Source organism: Euleptes europaea, chromosome 6 (assembly GCF_029931775.1).
Source record: "Euleptes europaea isolate rEulEur1 chromosome 6, rEulEur1.hap1, whole genome shotgun sequence".
NCBI classification, from domain to species: domain Eukaryota; kingdom Metazoa; phylum Chordata; class Lepidosauria; order Squamata; family Sphaerodactylidae; genus Euleptes; species Euleptes europaea.
Window position 1 is genome coordinate 97,326,319 of NC_079317.1, and position 19,239 is coordinate 97,345,557.

Consider the following 19,239-nt stretch of genomic DNA (forward strand, 5'->3'; position numbering starts at 1 on the left):
CAGGAGAATATATAATACCTCCTGGAGAGCCTTTGTGCTCTGGTGCAAACAAAAGTCCATCGATCCCCTTTCTCCAGGGAACCCTAAAATTCTAGAGTTCCTTCACGAGGGTTTGGATATGGGTCTCTCAGCATCTACCTTACGTAGGCAGGTAGCGGCATTGTCTACTGTTTTAACCGATATCGAAGGATTACCTCTGTCTCGACACCCGCACGTCATAACCTTTTTAAAAGGCGTGACACAAACCAGGCCACCGGTAGTACATCGTTTCCCTACCTGGCGCCTCAGTGTGGTCCTTTCGGCTCTGACTAGGCCACCTTTTGAACCAATCAAGGAAGTGTCCCTTAGAATGCTGAGGCTAAAAACTATTTTCCTCACAGCAGTGACCTCCGCTCGGCTCAGGTCTGAGCTTATAGCACTTTCCTCCAGGGAGAGTTTCTGCGTTTTTCATAGGGACAATGTGGTATTAAGAATGGACCCCACCTTTATACCCAAGGTAAACTCCTTGTTCCACAGGTCTCAAGAAATACACTTGCCATCCTTTTGTCCTCATCCAGTTCATCCCAAGGAAAAAGAGTGGCACAAGTTAGGCCTACGCAGACTATTGAAGGTTTACCTTAGTCGCACAGCCAACATTAGAAAATCTGACGCGCTATTCATTTCCATCACCAATCCCAACAAAAGGGGGGAAATGTCCAGCTCCGCCATAAGCTCGGCGGTCAAGCAGTGTATTGTCGAGGCTTATAGGGCCAGCAAAATACCTCCACCATCAGGAATTACCGCACACTCAGTGCGCAGTGCAGCCACTTCGGCAGCCTTCAATAAACAAGCTTCCCTGGAAGAAATATGTAGAGCAGCCACTTGGTCGACAGCCTCTACCTTTGTAAAACATTATAAAATAGACTCCAGGGCATCTGCTAACGCTGCCTTCGGTAGGAGGGTCTTGCAGCAGGTCTTGGACTGATACTGAGTCCCACCCCGGGGCATAGCTCTTGGATATCCCACGGATCAAGATGCCCTTCCACCCAGAACCGAGAACGGAGCCTTGTGTACTCACCGTGACGGCTTCTTCTGTTCTGGGTTGAAGGGCATCTTGCCCACCCTTCTCAGGTCCAAGACACTCTTATTCCCACAAATAGAATACTGAAGCTAGGGATTTGTAACAGTTTGTGAGTTGTTATATGGTTCTCCCTATGTCCGCCATTTAACCAGGGATCTTTCCTTATTGTTCCTTATGTGTTAACATAATTGTTCTTTTCAAGGAGCTCACTGTTTTGTCTAAGCGCAGTGCTGTTATTTGTTATGCACTTACCTGTCTCATTAGCTCGGCGAGTCCGTAAACTGGGTTTCCCGCCCAGGGAGACAGGAAGCTGTTGAAAAAATGTTTGGTCCTGCCTCCCTGAGCACGTGATGATAATACCCACGGATCAAGATGCCCTTCAACCCAGAACAGAAGGAGCCGTCACCGTGAGTACACAAGGCTCCGTTCTCACTCTGAATAAATCATTAGATTCTTAGGTGGCCACACTCTTAATAAAACTACAAAAAGTGTTCTGAGAGTAGTTAATGCAAAATATGGTGAGACCACACTTGGAATACTGTGTACAGTTCTGGTCACCACGCCTAAAAAAGGATATTATAGAGCTTGAGAAGGTGCAGAAAAGTGCAACCAAAATGATTAAGGGACTAGAGCAACTGTCCTATGGGGAGCGGTTAGGACGCTTAGAGCTGTTTAGCTTGGAAAGAAGGCGGCTAAGGGGAGACATGATAGAGGTCTATAAAATTATGCATGGTTTGGAGAGAGTGGACAGGGAGACATTTTTCTCCCTCCCATAATACTAGAACACGGAGTCATCTGCTAAAGCTGGAGAGCGAGAGATTCAAAACAGATAAAAGGAAATATTTTTTCACACAGCGCATAGTTAAATTGTGGAACTCCCTGCCCCAGGATGTGGTGATGGCTGCCAGCTTGGAGGGCTTTAAGAGGGGAGTGGACATATTCATGGAGGAGAGGGGTATTCATGGCTATTAGTTAGAATGGATACTGGTCATGCTGCATACCTATTCTCTCTAGTATCAGAGGAGCATGCCTATTATTTTGGGTGCGGTGGAACACAGGCAGGATGGTGCTGCTGCAGTCGTCTTGTTTGTGGCTTCCTAAAGGCACCTGGTTGACCACTGTGTGAACAGACTGCTGGACTTGATGGGTCTTGGTCTGATCCAGCAGGGCCTTTCTTATGTTCTTATGTTCTAAACTGTCCTAATCAGGACAGTGTACTTGTTCCTGTGCTATTGGTGTATTAGCCATGGGAAGAAAACTGTAAAAAGCATTGTATTGAAAGCCTTGCCTTGCCGGTTCAACTACAAGTCATGCAAAAGGAATTCTTCCAATATGCAGTTACCGTGGCGAGAATTTTATATGCTAGTCACTGGAAGAACAAATAGACACCTGTCCTGACCGAATGGATTACAAAAATGATGGAATTCGCTACTATGGCAAAGCTCACTGATCAATTACAGGGAAAATCAATTGAAGAACATCAACAGAAATGGCAATCATTTTATGATAAATATGGTTCATATTGTTTTACTATAATCTGATTTATAGAATTATTATGTAGTATTAGGTACTTGAATTATTAGTGGGAGAATGTAACACTAAGTTAGAAGAGTTTAAGTGATATAGCGTTTTTTAAAAAATATTTGATTTTAGTTTGAATGGGTTACAAGGTACGCATAAAATGTTATCCCTTCCCTGCCTTTTTGCTTTTTGTATTTAAAAAAAAACCCCAATAACAATTTATAAAAAAGAAAAGAAAGCGTGGCCTTAACCGGGGATGGAGAGTAGGGCACAAATAGAAATAAATAAATAAAGGAATATGTATGTCTCATACAATCTTCCATAGCTCTGCCAAGCTCTTGATACAATTCTTCCTCTTTTCCTGTTTTTATTATTTCTTGTATTTTGGAACAGTTTTTCACTGCATCAGAAGGGTTGTAGATTTTTGTGGGCGCTAGACAGCTATTGCTGAGCCCCCTTTGACACTCCTGCCTATTTTTGTCCCATTATGTATCCTTTCTTTAATGGATTTGTTGTTACTACTTGGAAGATCACTTTTAACCCAGGAGTTTTACAACAGAACAGGGTCATGATCAATTTCAGTGGAGTCTTTTCTATATTTTGTTACAATTGGCTTGCGTCTAACCAAATATGGTTAATTTTCATTCAAGCAAGGTCCATCCGACTTCTCGTACTCTTCAGCCTCCCTGTGGAGCTTTGCTTTGTGTTGATCCTTAGAAAAGGGAGAGCCTCTCATTTAGTGGAAGTAATTATCCTTCTGTTTGTTTGTCTGTCTCTCTCTTTAAAAAATAAAAAAAGCTCAGGCAGTACAGACAGCGAAGAAAGTACAGATTCTGAAGAAGAGGATGGAGCAAAGCAAGACTTGTTTGACTCAAGCACCAATACAGAAGACAAGATGGAAGTAGATTTAAACGAACGTAGGTTGCTTTACAGTGGGCCATTGTCACCAAAAGTGGGAGGGCATTTAGCTTTTCTGCTAAGATTTTCATCAGTGTCACTGTTAATATGAGGGCCCATACCCTAACTTGTTCACCAGATCAGTGGTAAATCTGAAATTGTAAGTAGACTGTAGTAAGAGCATGCTACTTTGGACTTGGCATTTGTTTGGTTATTTTGGGATTAAGTAAGCACAAGCATAGTCATTCTCTTGGGTGTGAAGAGACATGGGAAATCCTATGTACAGGCAACAGTGTGTGGCTAAAGCAGAGATGATTTAAACTTAAAAGATATGTGAAGTTTCCGATTCAGAGGTATCTGATCATGTAGTCATGCCATGAAGCATCAAATGTGAGAGAGCAGTGACACTGGGCTTGCAGGGATCAAAAATCTTGTTTCCACAAAAGTCTTGGAAAAACTTCAGGTTGGAAATAATAATTCTAATATTGACTTTATTAAATTATAATGTCTCTGTTCCTTAATGAGTTCTGTTGAGAAAGTGTAAGCAAGTTCTATAATGATGCACTTTTATCTGTCAGAATGGAGGAGTAGCTCAGTCTCTTGTAGGGTTGTGCAGTCAGATATTGCTGACCTGAAAAGATGCTCGATATTTCAGCGATTGGATTCAAGGCCAGGTCTATCCCTCATAAAATACTGGCTCTTTAAAATGTAAAGGGATCATATGCTGTTGATCAGCTGGAGGCCTCTCCTTACTCTCCCTCCATGCTCCATTTTAATTCTGCATGGGAGGAATCAGGGAGAGCATACCTATCCTAATTCTTAAATAGCAAGTATTTTTCCAGGATTTCTGGAACATCTTTCAAACAACAAGAATCCTCCTGAGGCTTACCAATAAGCATGCCCTTCCTAACTTGGCAATATGGAAGTAAAACGATAATTTTTCTACTGCGTATCCCTGGTCTCTCATATAGATGGATGGAGACTGATTGCTAATGCTTCTAGTCCTTCAAATGACAATTTCATCTCAAAGTGCTCCCACTGTAGGACTGCCGGCAGCGAGTTACAGATTGTGTTGATAAAGATCTCCCTCTGGATCATAGATTTTTAAAAAGTCTTTTTGCAAATTATTTTTATGGTTTGCTTTAGAGAATGTTATGTTTAGATTACTGTTTTGTGGCATTACAAATGTGTCAATCTTTCCAGCACCTAACTGGTCAGCTAACTTTGATGTTCCTATGGAAACCACACACGGCAGCAATCTGGATTCTGTTGGGTCTGATGTATGGAGCACAGAAGAACCTGTGCCAGCCAAAGAAACTGGCTGGGCTTCCTTTTCAGAGTTCACATCCTCTCTAAGGTAGCGAAGTACTATACTGCTCAAAAAACTGTGAACGGAGTTAAAGAAAAGGCCAAGATGCAAAGAGTGCCTATGCTTTTGCCTGAAAATATTAAATTGTGGTTTTCTTTGAAACCATTGTAGAGCGAGTTTTTGTATTACAATTGAGATGACAATGTATGTAATAATTAGGCCCTAAAACAACCTTTATTCTTGAGATGAACAATAGAAAACTTCAATGTCCCACTTTTTGGGTTGGGGTCTCCTAGCTTCAGTTCTGTGTTTCATGCTGCAGAACAAAATCAGTAGCCCTGAGCCAGGCATCAGCATTCCTATGGCCTTCTCTTTACCTGTGTTTCAGTTCATCTTCTCTGTCATGTCCTTCCACACATGAGGGGTTCCCTGGAGCTGGCTTTAGCAATTTAGAATTGCATGAAAACTTCCATTCCCCAAAAACTAATCTTCAACTCAAAGAAAGCTATTTCCATGAATGAACATTTTTCATATATCCCTGAGAGGAGAAGAACCCCCAGAACCTAAGGTTCTGTTCCTGTCCTCACATGCTCCTGGTAGCATGCTGCTCTGTCAATTCTAGGCCTGTGGGTTTGGGGTGAATGCAGCAGTAAAATCCCCCGAATATAGATAGAAATCAACTGGAAGCAGTAGAAAAGGTTGCATACACTGCAGGTTTTTTAACACCTGTCATTTCTCCTTCCTGTCCTAGTTCTAAAAGGGAATTGGGATCAATCATCTTTTAGCTATAAGGGTTGTAAACACTCACAAACACTTATGAATTTGTATTCCATTTCCTCATATAAGCTTTTAACTGCTTGTGAGTATAAGTCTGTCTTAGCACCATAACAAGTCACCCTTTACTTTGTAAGTGATCAGCACTGCCAAATCAGTAGAAAGCAGTGAAGCCCCTGCTCTCTTGGGAACAGAACTGGCCGTCTCTTTGCTGCTATGGATGGATGCCTTGTGGATCATATGTGCAGGAAGATAGAGAAGGGATAGAATGCTCAGAAATTATAATTAGAGCTAAAGATACTAGTAAATAAACACCTGTTATTTATAGAGTGCATGAGATTGCTTTTATTATAGATCTGACATATATTTTAGTCTCTTCCTGTGAATGAGACTGTCCAGATATGCCTGTGAAATTCATTTGGAGAGTTTCCTTTCAGCAGTGTGAGATAATTAGTAGTTTTGGTATAGTAGTTCTTGGAATTAATTCCAGTAATTAACATTAATTAGCTTTAGTGGAGATTCTGCATTGTAATTTCAAAGGTTAAAAAAGGATTGTAAGTGTGCCCTACAAGCTGAACTGTTAAAATACTACAGTACCTGAGGGGTAATTTTGGCATTAAATAAGAGGTCATCCGGCCTGGAGAAAAATGTGCTTTCTATTTAATAGAGGCTTAGAGTGTGGAAATGGGCAGCTGAATTTTTTCATGGCACGGAGTTACAGTATTTACTAGGTAATGTTATTTATCATTAAGCTTCTGGTAAAGGGGCAGGACATTTTTTACATTATTTACTAGGTAATGTTATTTATTAATAAGCTTCTATTAAAGGGACAGAACATTTATCCTAATTGCAATTCTGCAAATAATGCTTGTATATAAAGGGAGTAAAGATTTGATTACACTCACAAATAGCCCCAGGACCTTCTCAAACCCTTAGTTACCTCCAGATGGTCTGGGTATTTCTGATGCGAATTAGTGTTGTCATAGTGAAAGTCTTTTTTCACAGTTTGGTTGGAGGAAAACGAATTAGGTCTAATGAGTTCTGCAGCAGATAGTACATACATATATATATATATACATATATACATACATACATATATATATATATATATATATATACACACACACACACACACACACACATACATATATATACACACACACACATACATACATTTACATACATATATATATATATACACACACACATACATACATTTACATACATACATACATACATATATATATATATATATATATATATATAAAAACCGTGGAAATAGAACTGATCAAAGCTTCCATTTCTTCTCAAGTTCGAAAGATTCCTTAAGAAGTAATTCACCTGTGGAGATGGAAACCAACACAGAGCCAGTAGACCCTTTGAGTGCAAATGTCGCAGCACTTGCAACACAACCAGAAGGTAAGAGTGAAATAAGACATGCTTTGTGTAAATAGGGAAATCTTCTGTTTTGCTATATAAAAAATGGAATTTGAGCTTAGAAGGATGTAACTCTGATTACGGTTGTACTTCTCCCAAATTGCACAAGTAATGGACATCTTAAGAGGTAATGAGAGCATGGCGGAAGGATTGTTATATAATATGCAAGGTTCTAAAGAACATTTTTAATGGCCGTTATCCATGGTCACATGTCTATTTTGTGCTGAAAAGCAACTGCAAAAATGTCAAAGAATACATTGTTGAATAATTAAACAAAAGTCAGAGAATTATTATAAGGATCTTTTTAAGGTATTGTATATACTCCCATCAGGCAGGGTTCTTGTTTTAAAAAGTAGCTGATAAATTGTCCACATTTAGGGATTAAGCCAGTAATGAATGACAACATGAAAAGAATCGTGTCTTACTGTAGGAAGTACTGCAAAAATTTCAAAAAGTGAGAGAACAAACTTTATACTCTGATTCAATCTGTGAGAAAAGGCCATGATTTCATCTTGAAAATGTTGGCCTAGTCTTTTTTCCTTCATTTTAGAAATAATTTTAATTGTGGCTGCTGAGCTTAATGTTCTGTGATTTCACCATTCTTGATGAGACTGTCAGAAGGGAAGGGTAGGAGGCAGTCCAGTCCTCCCACCCGCTTAGATCTAACTCCATTGAGGTCCTCTCTGAGACTCCTTTAATGCTGGATTTTAATTGTCATTTGTATTCCATTTCATTTCCTGTGAACCACGTGGAATCCAATTCGGGTTTGAAAAGTGAAATAAAAATATAACAAATGATAATTTTTCACATTCTTCCTTCCAGCTGCAGGAACTGTTGCAATGGAGGCTGGTTCCGATGGAGAAGATGATGCAGAAAATGCAGACAAGGTGACTGAGACAGTAATGAATGGCAGCATGAAGGAGACCCTGAGCCTTACTGTAGATGCTAAAACGGAAACTGCTGTTTTCAAAAGGTGAGGAAACAGAATGCTCTGATTCACATGAAGAGAGAAAGCTTTGGCTCATTTGTTCTTGATGTGTCATAAATGTGGCTGACAGATTTATCGCTCTGTGATCTAGCTTTGTGTTTTACAAACTTCAGTAAGCAGGGAATAGCGGGCGGGGGGAGTGTCTGGCCTTCTGGATTCATACAGTGTTTGGCTTACAGATAACCCAAATGGCCTGTTTCCAGTGGCTAGTTAAGTGGATGGATTAGCACCTTTTCCCTCCATCCTTGTACTGTTAATGATGTTGCTGGAAAGTTCACAGTGGGTAGCCGTGTTAGTCTGTTTGCAGTAGTCAAAAAGGGCAAGAGTCCAGTAGCACCTTAAAGACTAACAAAAATATTTTTGTTAGTCTTTAAGGTGCTACTGGACTCTTGCCCTTTTTGATTGCTGGAAAGTGTTAACGTATCTCTGTCAAAAGTTGTGTGCAGATTTGATGCATCTCAGTAGAGCATCAAGAAGTGATGCAAGGTGACCCTAGTGTCAGGCCTTTGCCTTTTAGCTGGAGCAAAGGCTCTTGACATCTTGGAGGGCTTTAAGAGGGGAGTGGACATATTCATGGAGGAGAGGGGTATTCATGGTTATTAGTTAGAATAGATACTGGTCATGCTGCATATCTATTCTCTCTAGTATCAGAGGAGCATGCCTATTATTCTGGGTGCAGTGGAACACAGGCAGGATGGTGCTGCTGCAGTCATCTTGTTTGTGGCTTCCTAAAGGCACCTGGTTGGCCACTGTGTGAACAGACTGCTGGACTTGATGGGCCTTGGTCTGATCCAGCAGGGCCTTTCTTATGTTCTTATGACATGAGTTAGGCCAGGTTCTGGCCACACGTCAAGTCCTTGGTTCTCATGCCTATAAGCGTCTGTGTACAGTTTCGCTCATCCTGTTTTCTGCAGCTGTGGTAATGTTTAGTCTGTCTTCCTGGAAACCGCTTATCTCGGGGTTGCCTAGCAGTGTTTACCTTTTCAGTCCGTAGTGTCTTAAGCATGTAACCTGCCTCTGCCTGTAGGCAGTCAGCCCTTTAATCTGTCTTTTTGCTCCTAATAAAGTATTACTGCTTCAGAGCTACCTGCCTGGATGAGTTTGCTTATGGATGCTAGGGACAGACTCCTGATCCTGACACGTAGCTTTCTTTTAAAAAATGCACTCCCCCCACTCCACTGTTTACTTAGCAATACCTTAAAAGTTAACACTGTCAAATTTCTAGTTTCTTTTCCTGGCCCATACAGTTCATATTCTTTCTTTGTATTCTCTTCGGTTGAAGTTCAAAAGGCTTTGTTCGAACTTGGCCATTTCACCTTTTAGCGTGCATTCACTGACATCATGCCTGTTATACAGTGACCAAGATTTTCTGTTTTTGTTTAGCTTTAATCTGAGGTGTTTCTGTATTTTGTCATGAATTCTTCTGAATCCACAATACATAAAAGCTCTGTGAATAGAACAGTGGCATATATTCCTTAGCCAAGCTCTTTTTATTACATACGCCAGGAGTCTCCAACCTTTTTGAGCCTGTGGGCACCTTTGGAATGCTGACTTAGCATGGCGGGCACAGCCACAAAATGGCTGCTGCCAAATGGCTGCCGTGGGAGGTGGAGTCAGCCACAAAATGGTTCCTACAGTCACACAATGAAGATTATAGTGTTGTTGTGGCAGCTGCTGCCAAAGCAACATTTGTAAAAAAAAAAAAAAAAATCTGCACAGCCAATCAAAAGCCTTGCTGAGCAAAGGCCCTACCTGGCCCCACCCACTTTTTAAAAACACTTGGGTGCCAGGAGAGGCGTTGGCAGGTCTCCATGTTGGGGACCCATGTTTTTCCTAGCATTTGTTTGATGGCCACCTCAGAAGGCATGTTCTACTTAAATACAGATATTGAATACAATTGCATGTATGCATCAGTGATAAAGGTGACTGGAATGGTGACTAGGAAACAATCAGGCACCTACTTGAGTGTATTTCTACTTCATGGCCATAACATGGCTTGTAGAGCTGCAATTTCAAAACTTCTAGAGCTAGCTTTTAGATGCAGAATCCTCTCTCCTCAGAGATGCAGCTTCAGCTTCTGCATGCCTGATGGGGAGGAGTCACATTTTTCTACTCGGATTCTTTTTATCCACCTCAGCATTGTCCCTCTCTGGGGATTTCTTTTCCCACTAGCCAGTGCTTCTTTTCATCATGTTCTGTAAAGTATGTCTGTGTGTCAGGTATGTATGTGTAACATACATTCTTCTGTCCTTTTTCGCCATCTCACTGTCAAGTATTTATACTTTTCATATACAGCTGTCTTTAAAAGTCTGTATAGTTAGATACAGTTGCATATAGTTAAGCTTATTTTTGGCTACAAAAAGACATGTTCAAACGGGGTCACTTCTATGGAGAAAATCTACCTTTTCTGATGAACCTTATGGGAGAATAACATAGTCGAGGCATGTGTACAGTGTCAAACGTTGACAAAATAAGCCTGGAAAAACTGTTCCTCCAGAGCTGTTCTGGCAAAGGGCTTTGACAGCATCTGAGGGAACAGCTGAAACCTCAGTCCGGAAGTATATTCAATAGGAGTTCATGATCTCAGGGCTTTTCCAAAAAAAATTTGTCAGTTCTGGCCCCATATTGATCTCCTGATTTCCACATGCATCTCTGTGCCTTTAGTTTTCACTTCGTTGTTTGTTTGTTTGTTTCCCACTCTTTTCCCATTTCTTTTGACATCACTTTTACCCCAATCTTTTTCTGGAAGCCAATTTTGAGTTGCCTTTTAACTTGTGAATGATGTATCTAATGGTTTTTTTTGTCCCACCCACCTCCAGATTGCTTTTCAATGATTGGGCTGTGTTTAGCATTAAACCATTCCCTCTCCTCCCTCCTACCCTGAACATGTGGGGTTTTTGTTTTTAATGGCACTAAAATATCGATATACCATTGTAATGATAGGTCATGCAGATTCTCTGAATTCTCCCTTTCCTTTCCTTTTGAAGTAAGTCTCTAGCTCCTTCCCTTGTGGAGATATGCCTTTTCCCTTATATCTCTGCAAGGGAAAGGGCTAGAGACTTGGTGTTTTTTTTAATGAAAGCTGGGAATTCAGAAAACCTATTTGACCTGTCATTACAACAGTATATTTTAGTGCAATTTTATTTTAAAAATGCAGCCATGGGACCAATATAAGCATGTCCAAAAAATAAATAAACAGGGTGTGTATGCTATGATGCCACTGATGACAGCAGTACTCTCCCTTGAAAATCCTTTTAAAATAATAAATAAATAGTAAATAAATAAAATAAAGGCAGGTGTGGAAGAAAATAAACTGACTCCCCAACTGTGAAAATGCAGAGGGAAGGCAGATTTGCGGAACAACCATGCCCAAACTGATTCCAGTTCTTGTGGATCAACTGCCAAGAAAATCAGGAGTAAGCCGAGCATGCTGAAAAGTCCTTAGCCACATTGTCATCAACCTCCGTATCAGTACATGAGGCTCTTCTTAGAGCCGCTTTATCTCATTCAGGGGCTGATACCTCTTTCAGGCAAAGGGAAAAAAAAGACTTGATCTCTGGTACCAAGCAAGATGGGAGTGAAGCAGGAAGAGCCGGAATAGGTTTCCTGTACTACTTCTGTAGCACTTAATGAATTGGCCCTTGGAACTGGCATTGGAATGGGCTCTGCAGTGACTTTGGAGGTCCAGAATTTTTCTGGAATATGAGCTCATTCCTGAAGTGCTTTCACTAATTCTCATCCAAACATGCTGGCCTGGTCAGCCCAAGGTTCCACTTCTCCTGTGACAGCAGCATGGCAGGAGTTTCCCTCCAGACACACTAAACCCAGTGGCTTGATAGATGCTACCATGCTCCCACTTCCCAGCACCCTGAAAGAGGTCCTCAGTCCCAGGAAGCCTTCCACCAGAGAGGTTCCTGGTGGCTGTTCATCAGGGCAAGTCAGTGGACTCTGCATTCCATGCTCAGACTGTTCTTGCCTTCAGATCCACAGGAAAAGGTTCTTTTCCACCCAGATATCAGTTTTCCTGAGCTCTCTAGTGTAGACACCTGGGCCCAGTCTTCTGTCCTCAGTGCGAGAGCCAGAGCAATGCACAACTCTTTTCTCATGAAAGCATTTATATCACCTCCAGCAAGCTTAGGTTACTAGTCTGCACCAATCAGAGTGCATGAACCAGTAAAAGCAGATTGTTCTTCAACTGATCATTCGTTCATTCAGACAACCCACCTGCAATGGAAGCCTTTAACGAACTCATTTGTTGTTGTTTTTATCATTTTTATTGAAATTTCAGAAAAGACAAAAACACACATAACAAACTCAGTCATATACAATATACAATATAGTCCAACTTACAGGGGGTTCATTTTAAATTTATCTGTTCAAGCTTACAAGAAAGAAAGAAAAAGAGCAAAGGAAAGACCTATTCAGCTGTCATTCAATACACTGCTTAATCTTAAACTATACCAATAATATTAATCATTTCTACCTATTCACTTAATCTTCACTTGGCTAATAATCTCAGTTTACCATTCCATATAAGTTATATCATATATCCATTGAATTTATTATCTAATATTACTATTCCAGTTATTTTTTCAATTTTTTTTATTTTTACCACAGCCCCTCATTACTTAGTTATAGTTTGAGTTTTACATAATCAAATTAAGATGCCCAGTTCTTCTGGAATTCTTCCATTGATCTTCCTTTCACCAAATTAGATAGTTTTGCCATCACTGCATATTCTGCCATTTTATCTTGCCACTTTCCCAATTCTGGAATCTCCTCTTGCTTATAGGTTGATGCCAAAACTGTTCTTGCCACTGTGATCATATAGCTAGACAAATTTCTTTGACTTTTCTCCAGCTTTTCCGGTATTATTTCCAACAACATCAATTCAGGCTCTAGAGGGAAATTGGTTTTTAAGACCTTCTGAATTTCTTGGTGAACTTGTATCCAAAACTACTTCACTTTTTTTACATGACCACCACATGTGGAAATAAGTCCCATCTATCTTATAGAGAATGGGACCTGATATGACAGGAGAAAGAATTGAGATGCTCCTACAAGGGGATAATCCTTCAATCACTATTCAGGTTGCGAAATTTTGCATGGCTGCAATGAAAATTCGACGCCATAGAACAGCCCTTTAGCGCAATTGACTGATGTGTCCCAGCTGTAATTTTCTTTTTAAGTGTTATAAGACTCTGACTGTAATTCTTTGTTTGTAAGAATTTATTAGCCCATGTTTTCTGTTTTATCTGGCTAAGGGCAGTAAATAAATTATCTAAGTCTCATCTATTTCTCTACATTTCCATCTTCGGCTGTCATATGCTTTATCAATCTTTATTTGCTCACAAAATTATCTGCCTAATGAGGGCCACCAAGGCCACTATCAATTAAAATGAAACATTATAAAAACACATTGCAAAACAAAGCTGTGCTTTGTAGTATACATTTGCTACAGTGCTAAGTTTTTGGAAGTAACTGAGTGGGAAAGCGTGACTCCTTCCCTTTGGGCATGCACAGTCAAAGTTGAGTCTCTGAGGCAAAAGGTTTTTTGTGCCTAAAACTGAATTCTAGAAGTTCCTGAATCTCAGCTCTTTGAGGCAAAAAGCACATAATGCACAAATGACCCATATGAAGAACAACTGTCAACAGGTAAGCAAGTCCCCCCCCTTTACACTTCTATTTTTGGGAAGCTCAGAGCACCTTACATGAAGCTGCCAAGCAGATTGATATCCAATCAGAGGTCTACTTCTCTGAAACAGCAAGTGTGAAGCAGTCATTCTGGTGTAGGTGGTACCATTTCGGGCTGCTGGCTGGGGCTCATGTTGCTGACTAGTTGCTTTGAAGATCGTGCGACCTTATAAGCGAGTGGCTTTTTGGTTGGTTATGGAGTATATTTTTGACTGATTGTTGTCTTTGTTATAGGTGGACCCTATTTGTAGGATTACCTGGATTTAGGGAATCTTCATATTGCACTTGTTAGTCGGAGGGGGGGGGTATAGCTGTTAAGGTAGTTTGGGCTTTGGGGAAGTGTTTCAACCTCTTTTTATTGATAGAGGTATAGTTGTCACTAATAGAATGTGTACTTGCTTACCTTTTGCTGATTTTTAAAATTTATTTGCAATGCGTAATGTTCCAGATGTTCTTTTTTCCTCTCCTACCTACCCTCTCACCCACACTTCCCCATGCCTGTCGTCTCCAGCTCCCACATTTGGCCCCTGTTCTTCCTCCCCCATCCCTGTGGTCTCTCCTTTTATCCCTTCTTTTCTGTACTCCTTAACCCCCCCCCTTCAGCTGAAAAATAAACGGTAACAAAATCTTGCCGAGTAGTCTCACAAGAATTCTGTTACCAGTTTGGGCTGCCTAGACAACCACAGAAACATTGCTGGGGACACAGCCTTGCTTAGAGTTTTCTGTGTTTCTAAAGTTTCTAAAGAACTTTAATTTGGGCTCACTTGATGCTTTGAAAAAGAACTCTGAACACGGCTCTGTGGTCTTGATGATGCTGTTTATGGTTGCCTCGGTGGCCAAGATCCGACAAGGTAATATTGTGAGTTTTTTGGTTGTTTCATAAATATTTTGTATTTTATCCACCCCTCCACCCTGGCCATCTTTAATTTTTGTTCAACAAATCTTGAAGGTTCCCCCTTAGTGTCAGATGGGGAGTCTGGGCTCAACTCTGGGTTTAATTAGATGGCCGTTGCCTAATCCCACTCTCTTTTCTGAGCCTACCTAGCTTGGTTGTTGTGAGATTAAAATGGGGAGAGGAGAACTGTGTAAATTCTTTGGAGGAAGAGTAAGATATTATTTACTGCCACCTCCTTTTTGGCTGCTGAATTAAATAGCTTTGACCCAAGGAACTAGTTTCTTTTTAAAAGAATGTTGATGGTCTTTTTTATATACCTTTTCTATTCTTCTTCCCCCTCCCTTCATTTTTGGCTTCAGAGTGTTGAAATCCTATCGGTATGTACAGTACAGGATAATTAATCTAATTCCTTATCACTTTGGCCACTGCGTACATTCTTTATTCCTCTTCCTATGACTCTGTAATCTGACATCCTGCATTTTTTCCAGTCCAGTTCCTTTTATGTGAACATAAACTGATGGTAGTGTTGAATGTGAACAGTCCACAACCATGTGCTTGTTTTCTGTGTTTCACTCATATTTCTAATGTCTACTTGCATGTAATCTCTGGACCCTTTCTCCCCAAGCCTCCCACTTGTGCATGATGATGCAAAAAAAATGTTTAAAACATAAATGAAACTGTACCCTGTTTCTTCATCAGTGAGGAAGGAAAATTGTCTACCTCGCAAGATGCTTCTTGTAAATACCTGGTGGAGGAGAATTCAGAAGCTGGAGAAGAAAATCCTGTCACTGCACAGCCTGCAAGCAGCAGCCTGGAACAGAGGTAGCCCTCGATCTCCAGTTTGTTTCACATGCTAGGATGTTGACAGCCCAGGACTAACCCAGAAACCCCTTGGCTTTAAAACAAAAACACTTTATGTATGTACAAGTGTGTGCTGATATTGTGTAGACATGAACTAGTCAGAATGTTGCTGTGACCTTGGGAGATGTCTGAACTACATCAGTGAAAATGCATGAAAGGATAGCTAGTGCTGTTTGCCCCACCCTGCAAGTGGTCTTATCAGAAAGGTGCAATTCAGAACTTAATGGACAAGCTAGAACCCTCAGGAGAGCCTCCTGCCTAAGAACACCATCCGGCTGTCAGTGGAGTAAGGTATCTGTATAGCTTGTATCCCCTTCCTCCTTGGGCAGGGCATATGCACACTTCTGTGAAAGCATCTAGTATTCTGAAGAGGTGTCTGATGCCCTGTCTATGCCCTGCCCATTGCGTGGCTGGATGAGCTTCCACAGCTCTCCCACCTCACTTAATAAAGAAGCAGGATAAAATGCTGAAGCACCCCCCCCCCCAAAAAAGTTGGCAGCAGTCTCCTCTACCGCTTGCTAGTGGTGGCAGTTGGGGACAAAGAAGAAGCTGTCAGATGGAACAGTGCCCCGTGGCAGAAACCGGAATCAAGTTGCCACAAGAGGGCAGCTTGGCCACTTCTCCCTTCACCCTGGGATAAGCAGCTGCAGCAACAGCTATCACTGCTTCTGCTGCTGCTCTCCCCTGTCAGCACCAGCAGGGACAGAGAGCAGACAGAAAGCCCTCTCCCGTTCTGAAGCACTGGTGGCAGACAGGCCCGTCAATGGAGCTGCCTACATCTCTGTCAAGTTGGTGCCTCCCATCCGGTCAAGTTGGTGCCTCCCATGTTTCATCAGCTCTCATAGCCTAATATATCCCTGGCAATGAGTTTTCTACTTCCAACTTGACCACTTTAAGTTACCCTTAGGTCTCCAGTCTTCCATTTCCTTATGCCTGGAACCTCTTCCCAGAACACTTTATTTGGGTCTCTTCTCTTGGCCTTCAAACCTCAACTAAAAAAACAATCTGTTCTACAAAGCCATGACTCTTCATTCCCAGCTGAAATGAAGCCTAGGTAGCTTCATATTATCAGTATTTCTCCCTTGTTACTACAACTGCAGCTTTATTATTATCTTCTAATGCTAAGATTCTCCTTTTAACTCCTTAGGACTGGTCAACAAGCGCTTCTACCGGAGGCATCTGTTAATGGCCCTGTATGATATGTGATATTGACTGCTGTTGGCTGAAGAACATAAACTGATATCCAAGGATATCTTGAGGATTTCATCTAGACCCTACTGGAGCCAGTTACTGCTGCACTAATTTCGCAAGGGATCAGGACCAGCAACATTTATATTCTAGATTTTGAGAAATTGTACAGAAATTCATAAGTGTAAAAATTGCACATTGAGAAAAACCAAGAAATTTTTGCGTATGTTTATATTGTATTGTTCTAAATAATAATGGGTGACCTGTGAAATAAGATCTTGCCACCCAAGTAATGATAGTAGTGATACTATAGTTAAAATGGCTGTAAGAATAGTTTTATAAAAAAAAGTGAATACACAAATCTAATGTATTTGAGGCATAACTATTTGACAATTAGTGACCAAAGTGTTTAGCAGTTCCATCATTTTTCACCCTGAAATTTGAAGTCCATATTTCTTTCAGTTTGGCAGAAAAAAAGTACAACTGCAACGCCCTCTAAATGTTTTGGTTGTTTTAGATTAAAAATGATTTAAACAGGATTTTTGGTGTTCAGCATTTTACAGCAGGTTTTCAATTGGTAATTGTTTTCTGTATTGTTTAAACCAGATCAAAATGTAAGTCTATTGGTAGAGATTTTAAGTATTTATTGCTACAACTTAGTTGACAAATTGATGTTACTGTAAAGTCATACATTCTGTTAAGTCTTGTTTGCTTGAAACAATAACTTACAGGTGAAACACTAGAATATTTTGAAGTGCACATGGCTTGTTGTGTATTTTAAGTGATTCACCTACCTTTTTAACCCATTCACCAAGGTGTACTTTAATTCAGAGCATTATAAAATTGAAAGTTTTGAAACAATCTTCATATTTAAAACACTGTAATCCTTTTGAAAAATCAACTAAATATAATGAAATGCTCATGCTGCTCATGTAATTACAGTTCATGCATTTTAAAGGTATAATATCTTTAAAGGAAATATCAAAATTGGGCACTTGAGTATGTTAATTGTTATACTTTCACTGTTTTGATCTATGTGAGGTTTTTCATTTGTAAGTTTAAACCAGTTTTTTTCATAACTGGCTTATGTATATATATAGTGATTATGGAAACTAATTGTAATTTATAATTTTCTATGTCATGAAATTTCAGCCACCTTCTCAAACAGAAGCAATATAATGTATATTGCCACATTGTCTGGTGAAAGGGTTAAAGTATTTCACCTCTTGCACTTTTAGATGCAAATCCATTTTTATTTCTTTAATAGAAAGTTATATTCATTTATTTTTACATCATTTGTTTTCCTGACCAGTATTTAAAAGCCAAAAGGATACTCTAAACCAATGGCCAATGACTTATTTTAGAAAGTGTCCCAAGCTATGTGCCTAAATATTACATTACATACAGAAATAAAAACTAATGTATACTGGTATATCCTTTTTGTTTTGGTTCTATTTCTAATGTTTCAAAAGTACTGATAAGTTTTTGTGGATTTTAGAAGTTTTAGAACCTGTGTTCTAAAAAATGTTATGCTGTATTTGAGGGCTGTTTCACATGATACAGAAAAATGACAAAAGAGGGTGGGAATATTGTGCTTTGCTTCCCCCCAATCTATTGTATAATACGAAGTAGGTTGGCATCCACTGTACCTGCTCAGGGTAGAGAATTACCACCTGCAGCCCCACTTTCCCACCCCTAAGGAGTTGAGTGGGAGAAAAAAATGCCCTCCACAGAGTGACACTAGGAATTTCTCCGTGTTAAGTACCATAGTGACTAGGAGGTAGCCTAGATCATCAGCAGAAATGACATCACATCCTACCCCAACCTCTGCCCTCCCCAGGCACTGCCCCCTAATTCTCCCAACATTTGCCAGTGCACTGTTGGGAACCCTAGAAGTAGGTCATGTTCTATTAGTAAAATGGAATATGTAACCCATGTTGCTGGGTCAACTGTTGAATGTAAAAGGGTAGCTTTGTTAGTCTGCCTTAGCTTTTAAGGTGCCACTGGACTTTTATTTTGCTAACACCATTTATTTCAATATGACCTTTTATGGGTCACCATCTACTTCATCAGATTAGATACATTATAGTGATAGTGATAAAGTTTATTGTCTATGGACGAAGGCCATCACAATCCACTGTACAAAACATTAAAATAACATAAAATATCATAAAATGATACATAATAGAAAATCATGGTGGGAAATCTTACCGGGGGGTGGGGGAAAGGTTAGTGGGGGAGTCAAGGCTTCGTGTGAATTACACTATGAGTCTTTCAAGTGTAAATCTCCATGTAAGGGAGAAAAGAGAGGACTTGATGTAGAAAGGGTAGATGTGAGTCCCATCATAAATCAACAGAATTGGCAGTTAACACATACTAGATGGTAAGGGAGGTCAGGTTCAAACAGAAACCAATAGTTGTAAGTTAAAATTGACTGATATGGGTACAAGGTTATAGTCTGATAAAATATGTTCAGAACAGTCAATATTTTCAAGAAGTGGCTCCTGTAGAGTTATTAGAGATTTTAGTGACTGAGGAAAAGTTTAACATAATTTTTGATGAGTTTTAATTCAGCACTTCCATGTTGTATATATCTGTTGAAGGTTTTTTTTTGT

General features: G+C 40.1%; 1 protein-coding gene across 8 annotated transcripts in view; it reads left to right on the plus strand.

Annotated features, from left to right (window-relative positions):
* The window catches only part of PPP6R3 (protein phosphatase 6 regulatory subunit 3), a 113,931-nt gene extending 95,875 nt beyond the window's left edge, over positions 1-18,056 (plus strand). For 5 of the 8 annotated variants that reach the window (XM_056852214.1, XM_056852216.1, XM_056852221.1 and 2 more), the window contains 7 exons: positions 3,380-3,498; positions 4,682-4,835; positions 6,874-6,980; positions 7,821-7,971; positions 14,935-14,952; positions 15,275-15,397; positions 16,584-18,056. In XM_056852214.1, coding sequence (XP_056708192.1) covers positions 3,380-3,498; positions 4,682-4,835; positions 6,874-6,980; positions 7,821-7,971; positions 14,935-14,952; positions 15,275-15,397; positions 16,584-16,635 — 724 coding nt within the window. In that variant the 3' untranslated portion in view covers positions 16,636-18,056. The remainder of the gene's footprint in view (positions 1-3,379; positions 3,499-4,681; positions 4,836-6,873; positions 6,981-7,820; positions 7,972-14,934; positions 14,953-15,274; positions 15,398-16,583) is intronic. The other 3 variants (XM_056852215.1, XM_056852220.1, XM_056852222.1) reach the window with 1 other exon arrangement.
* The last annotated feature ends 1,183 nt before the right edge of the window (positions 18,057-19,239 follow it).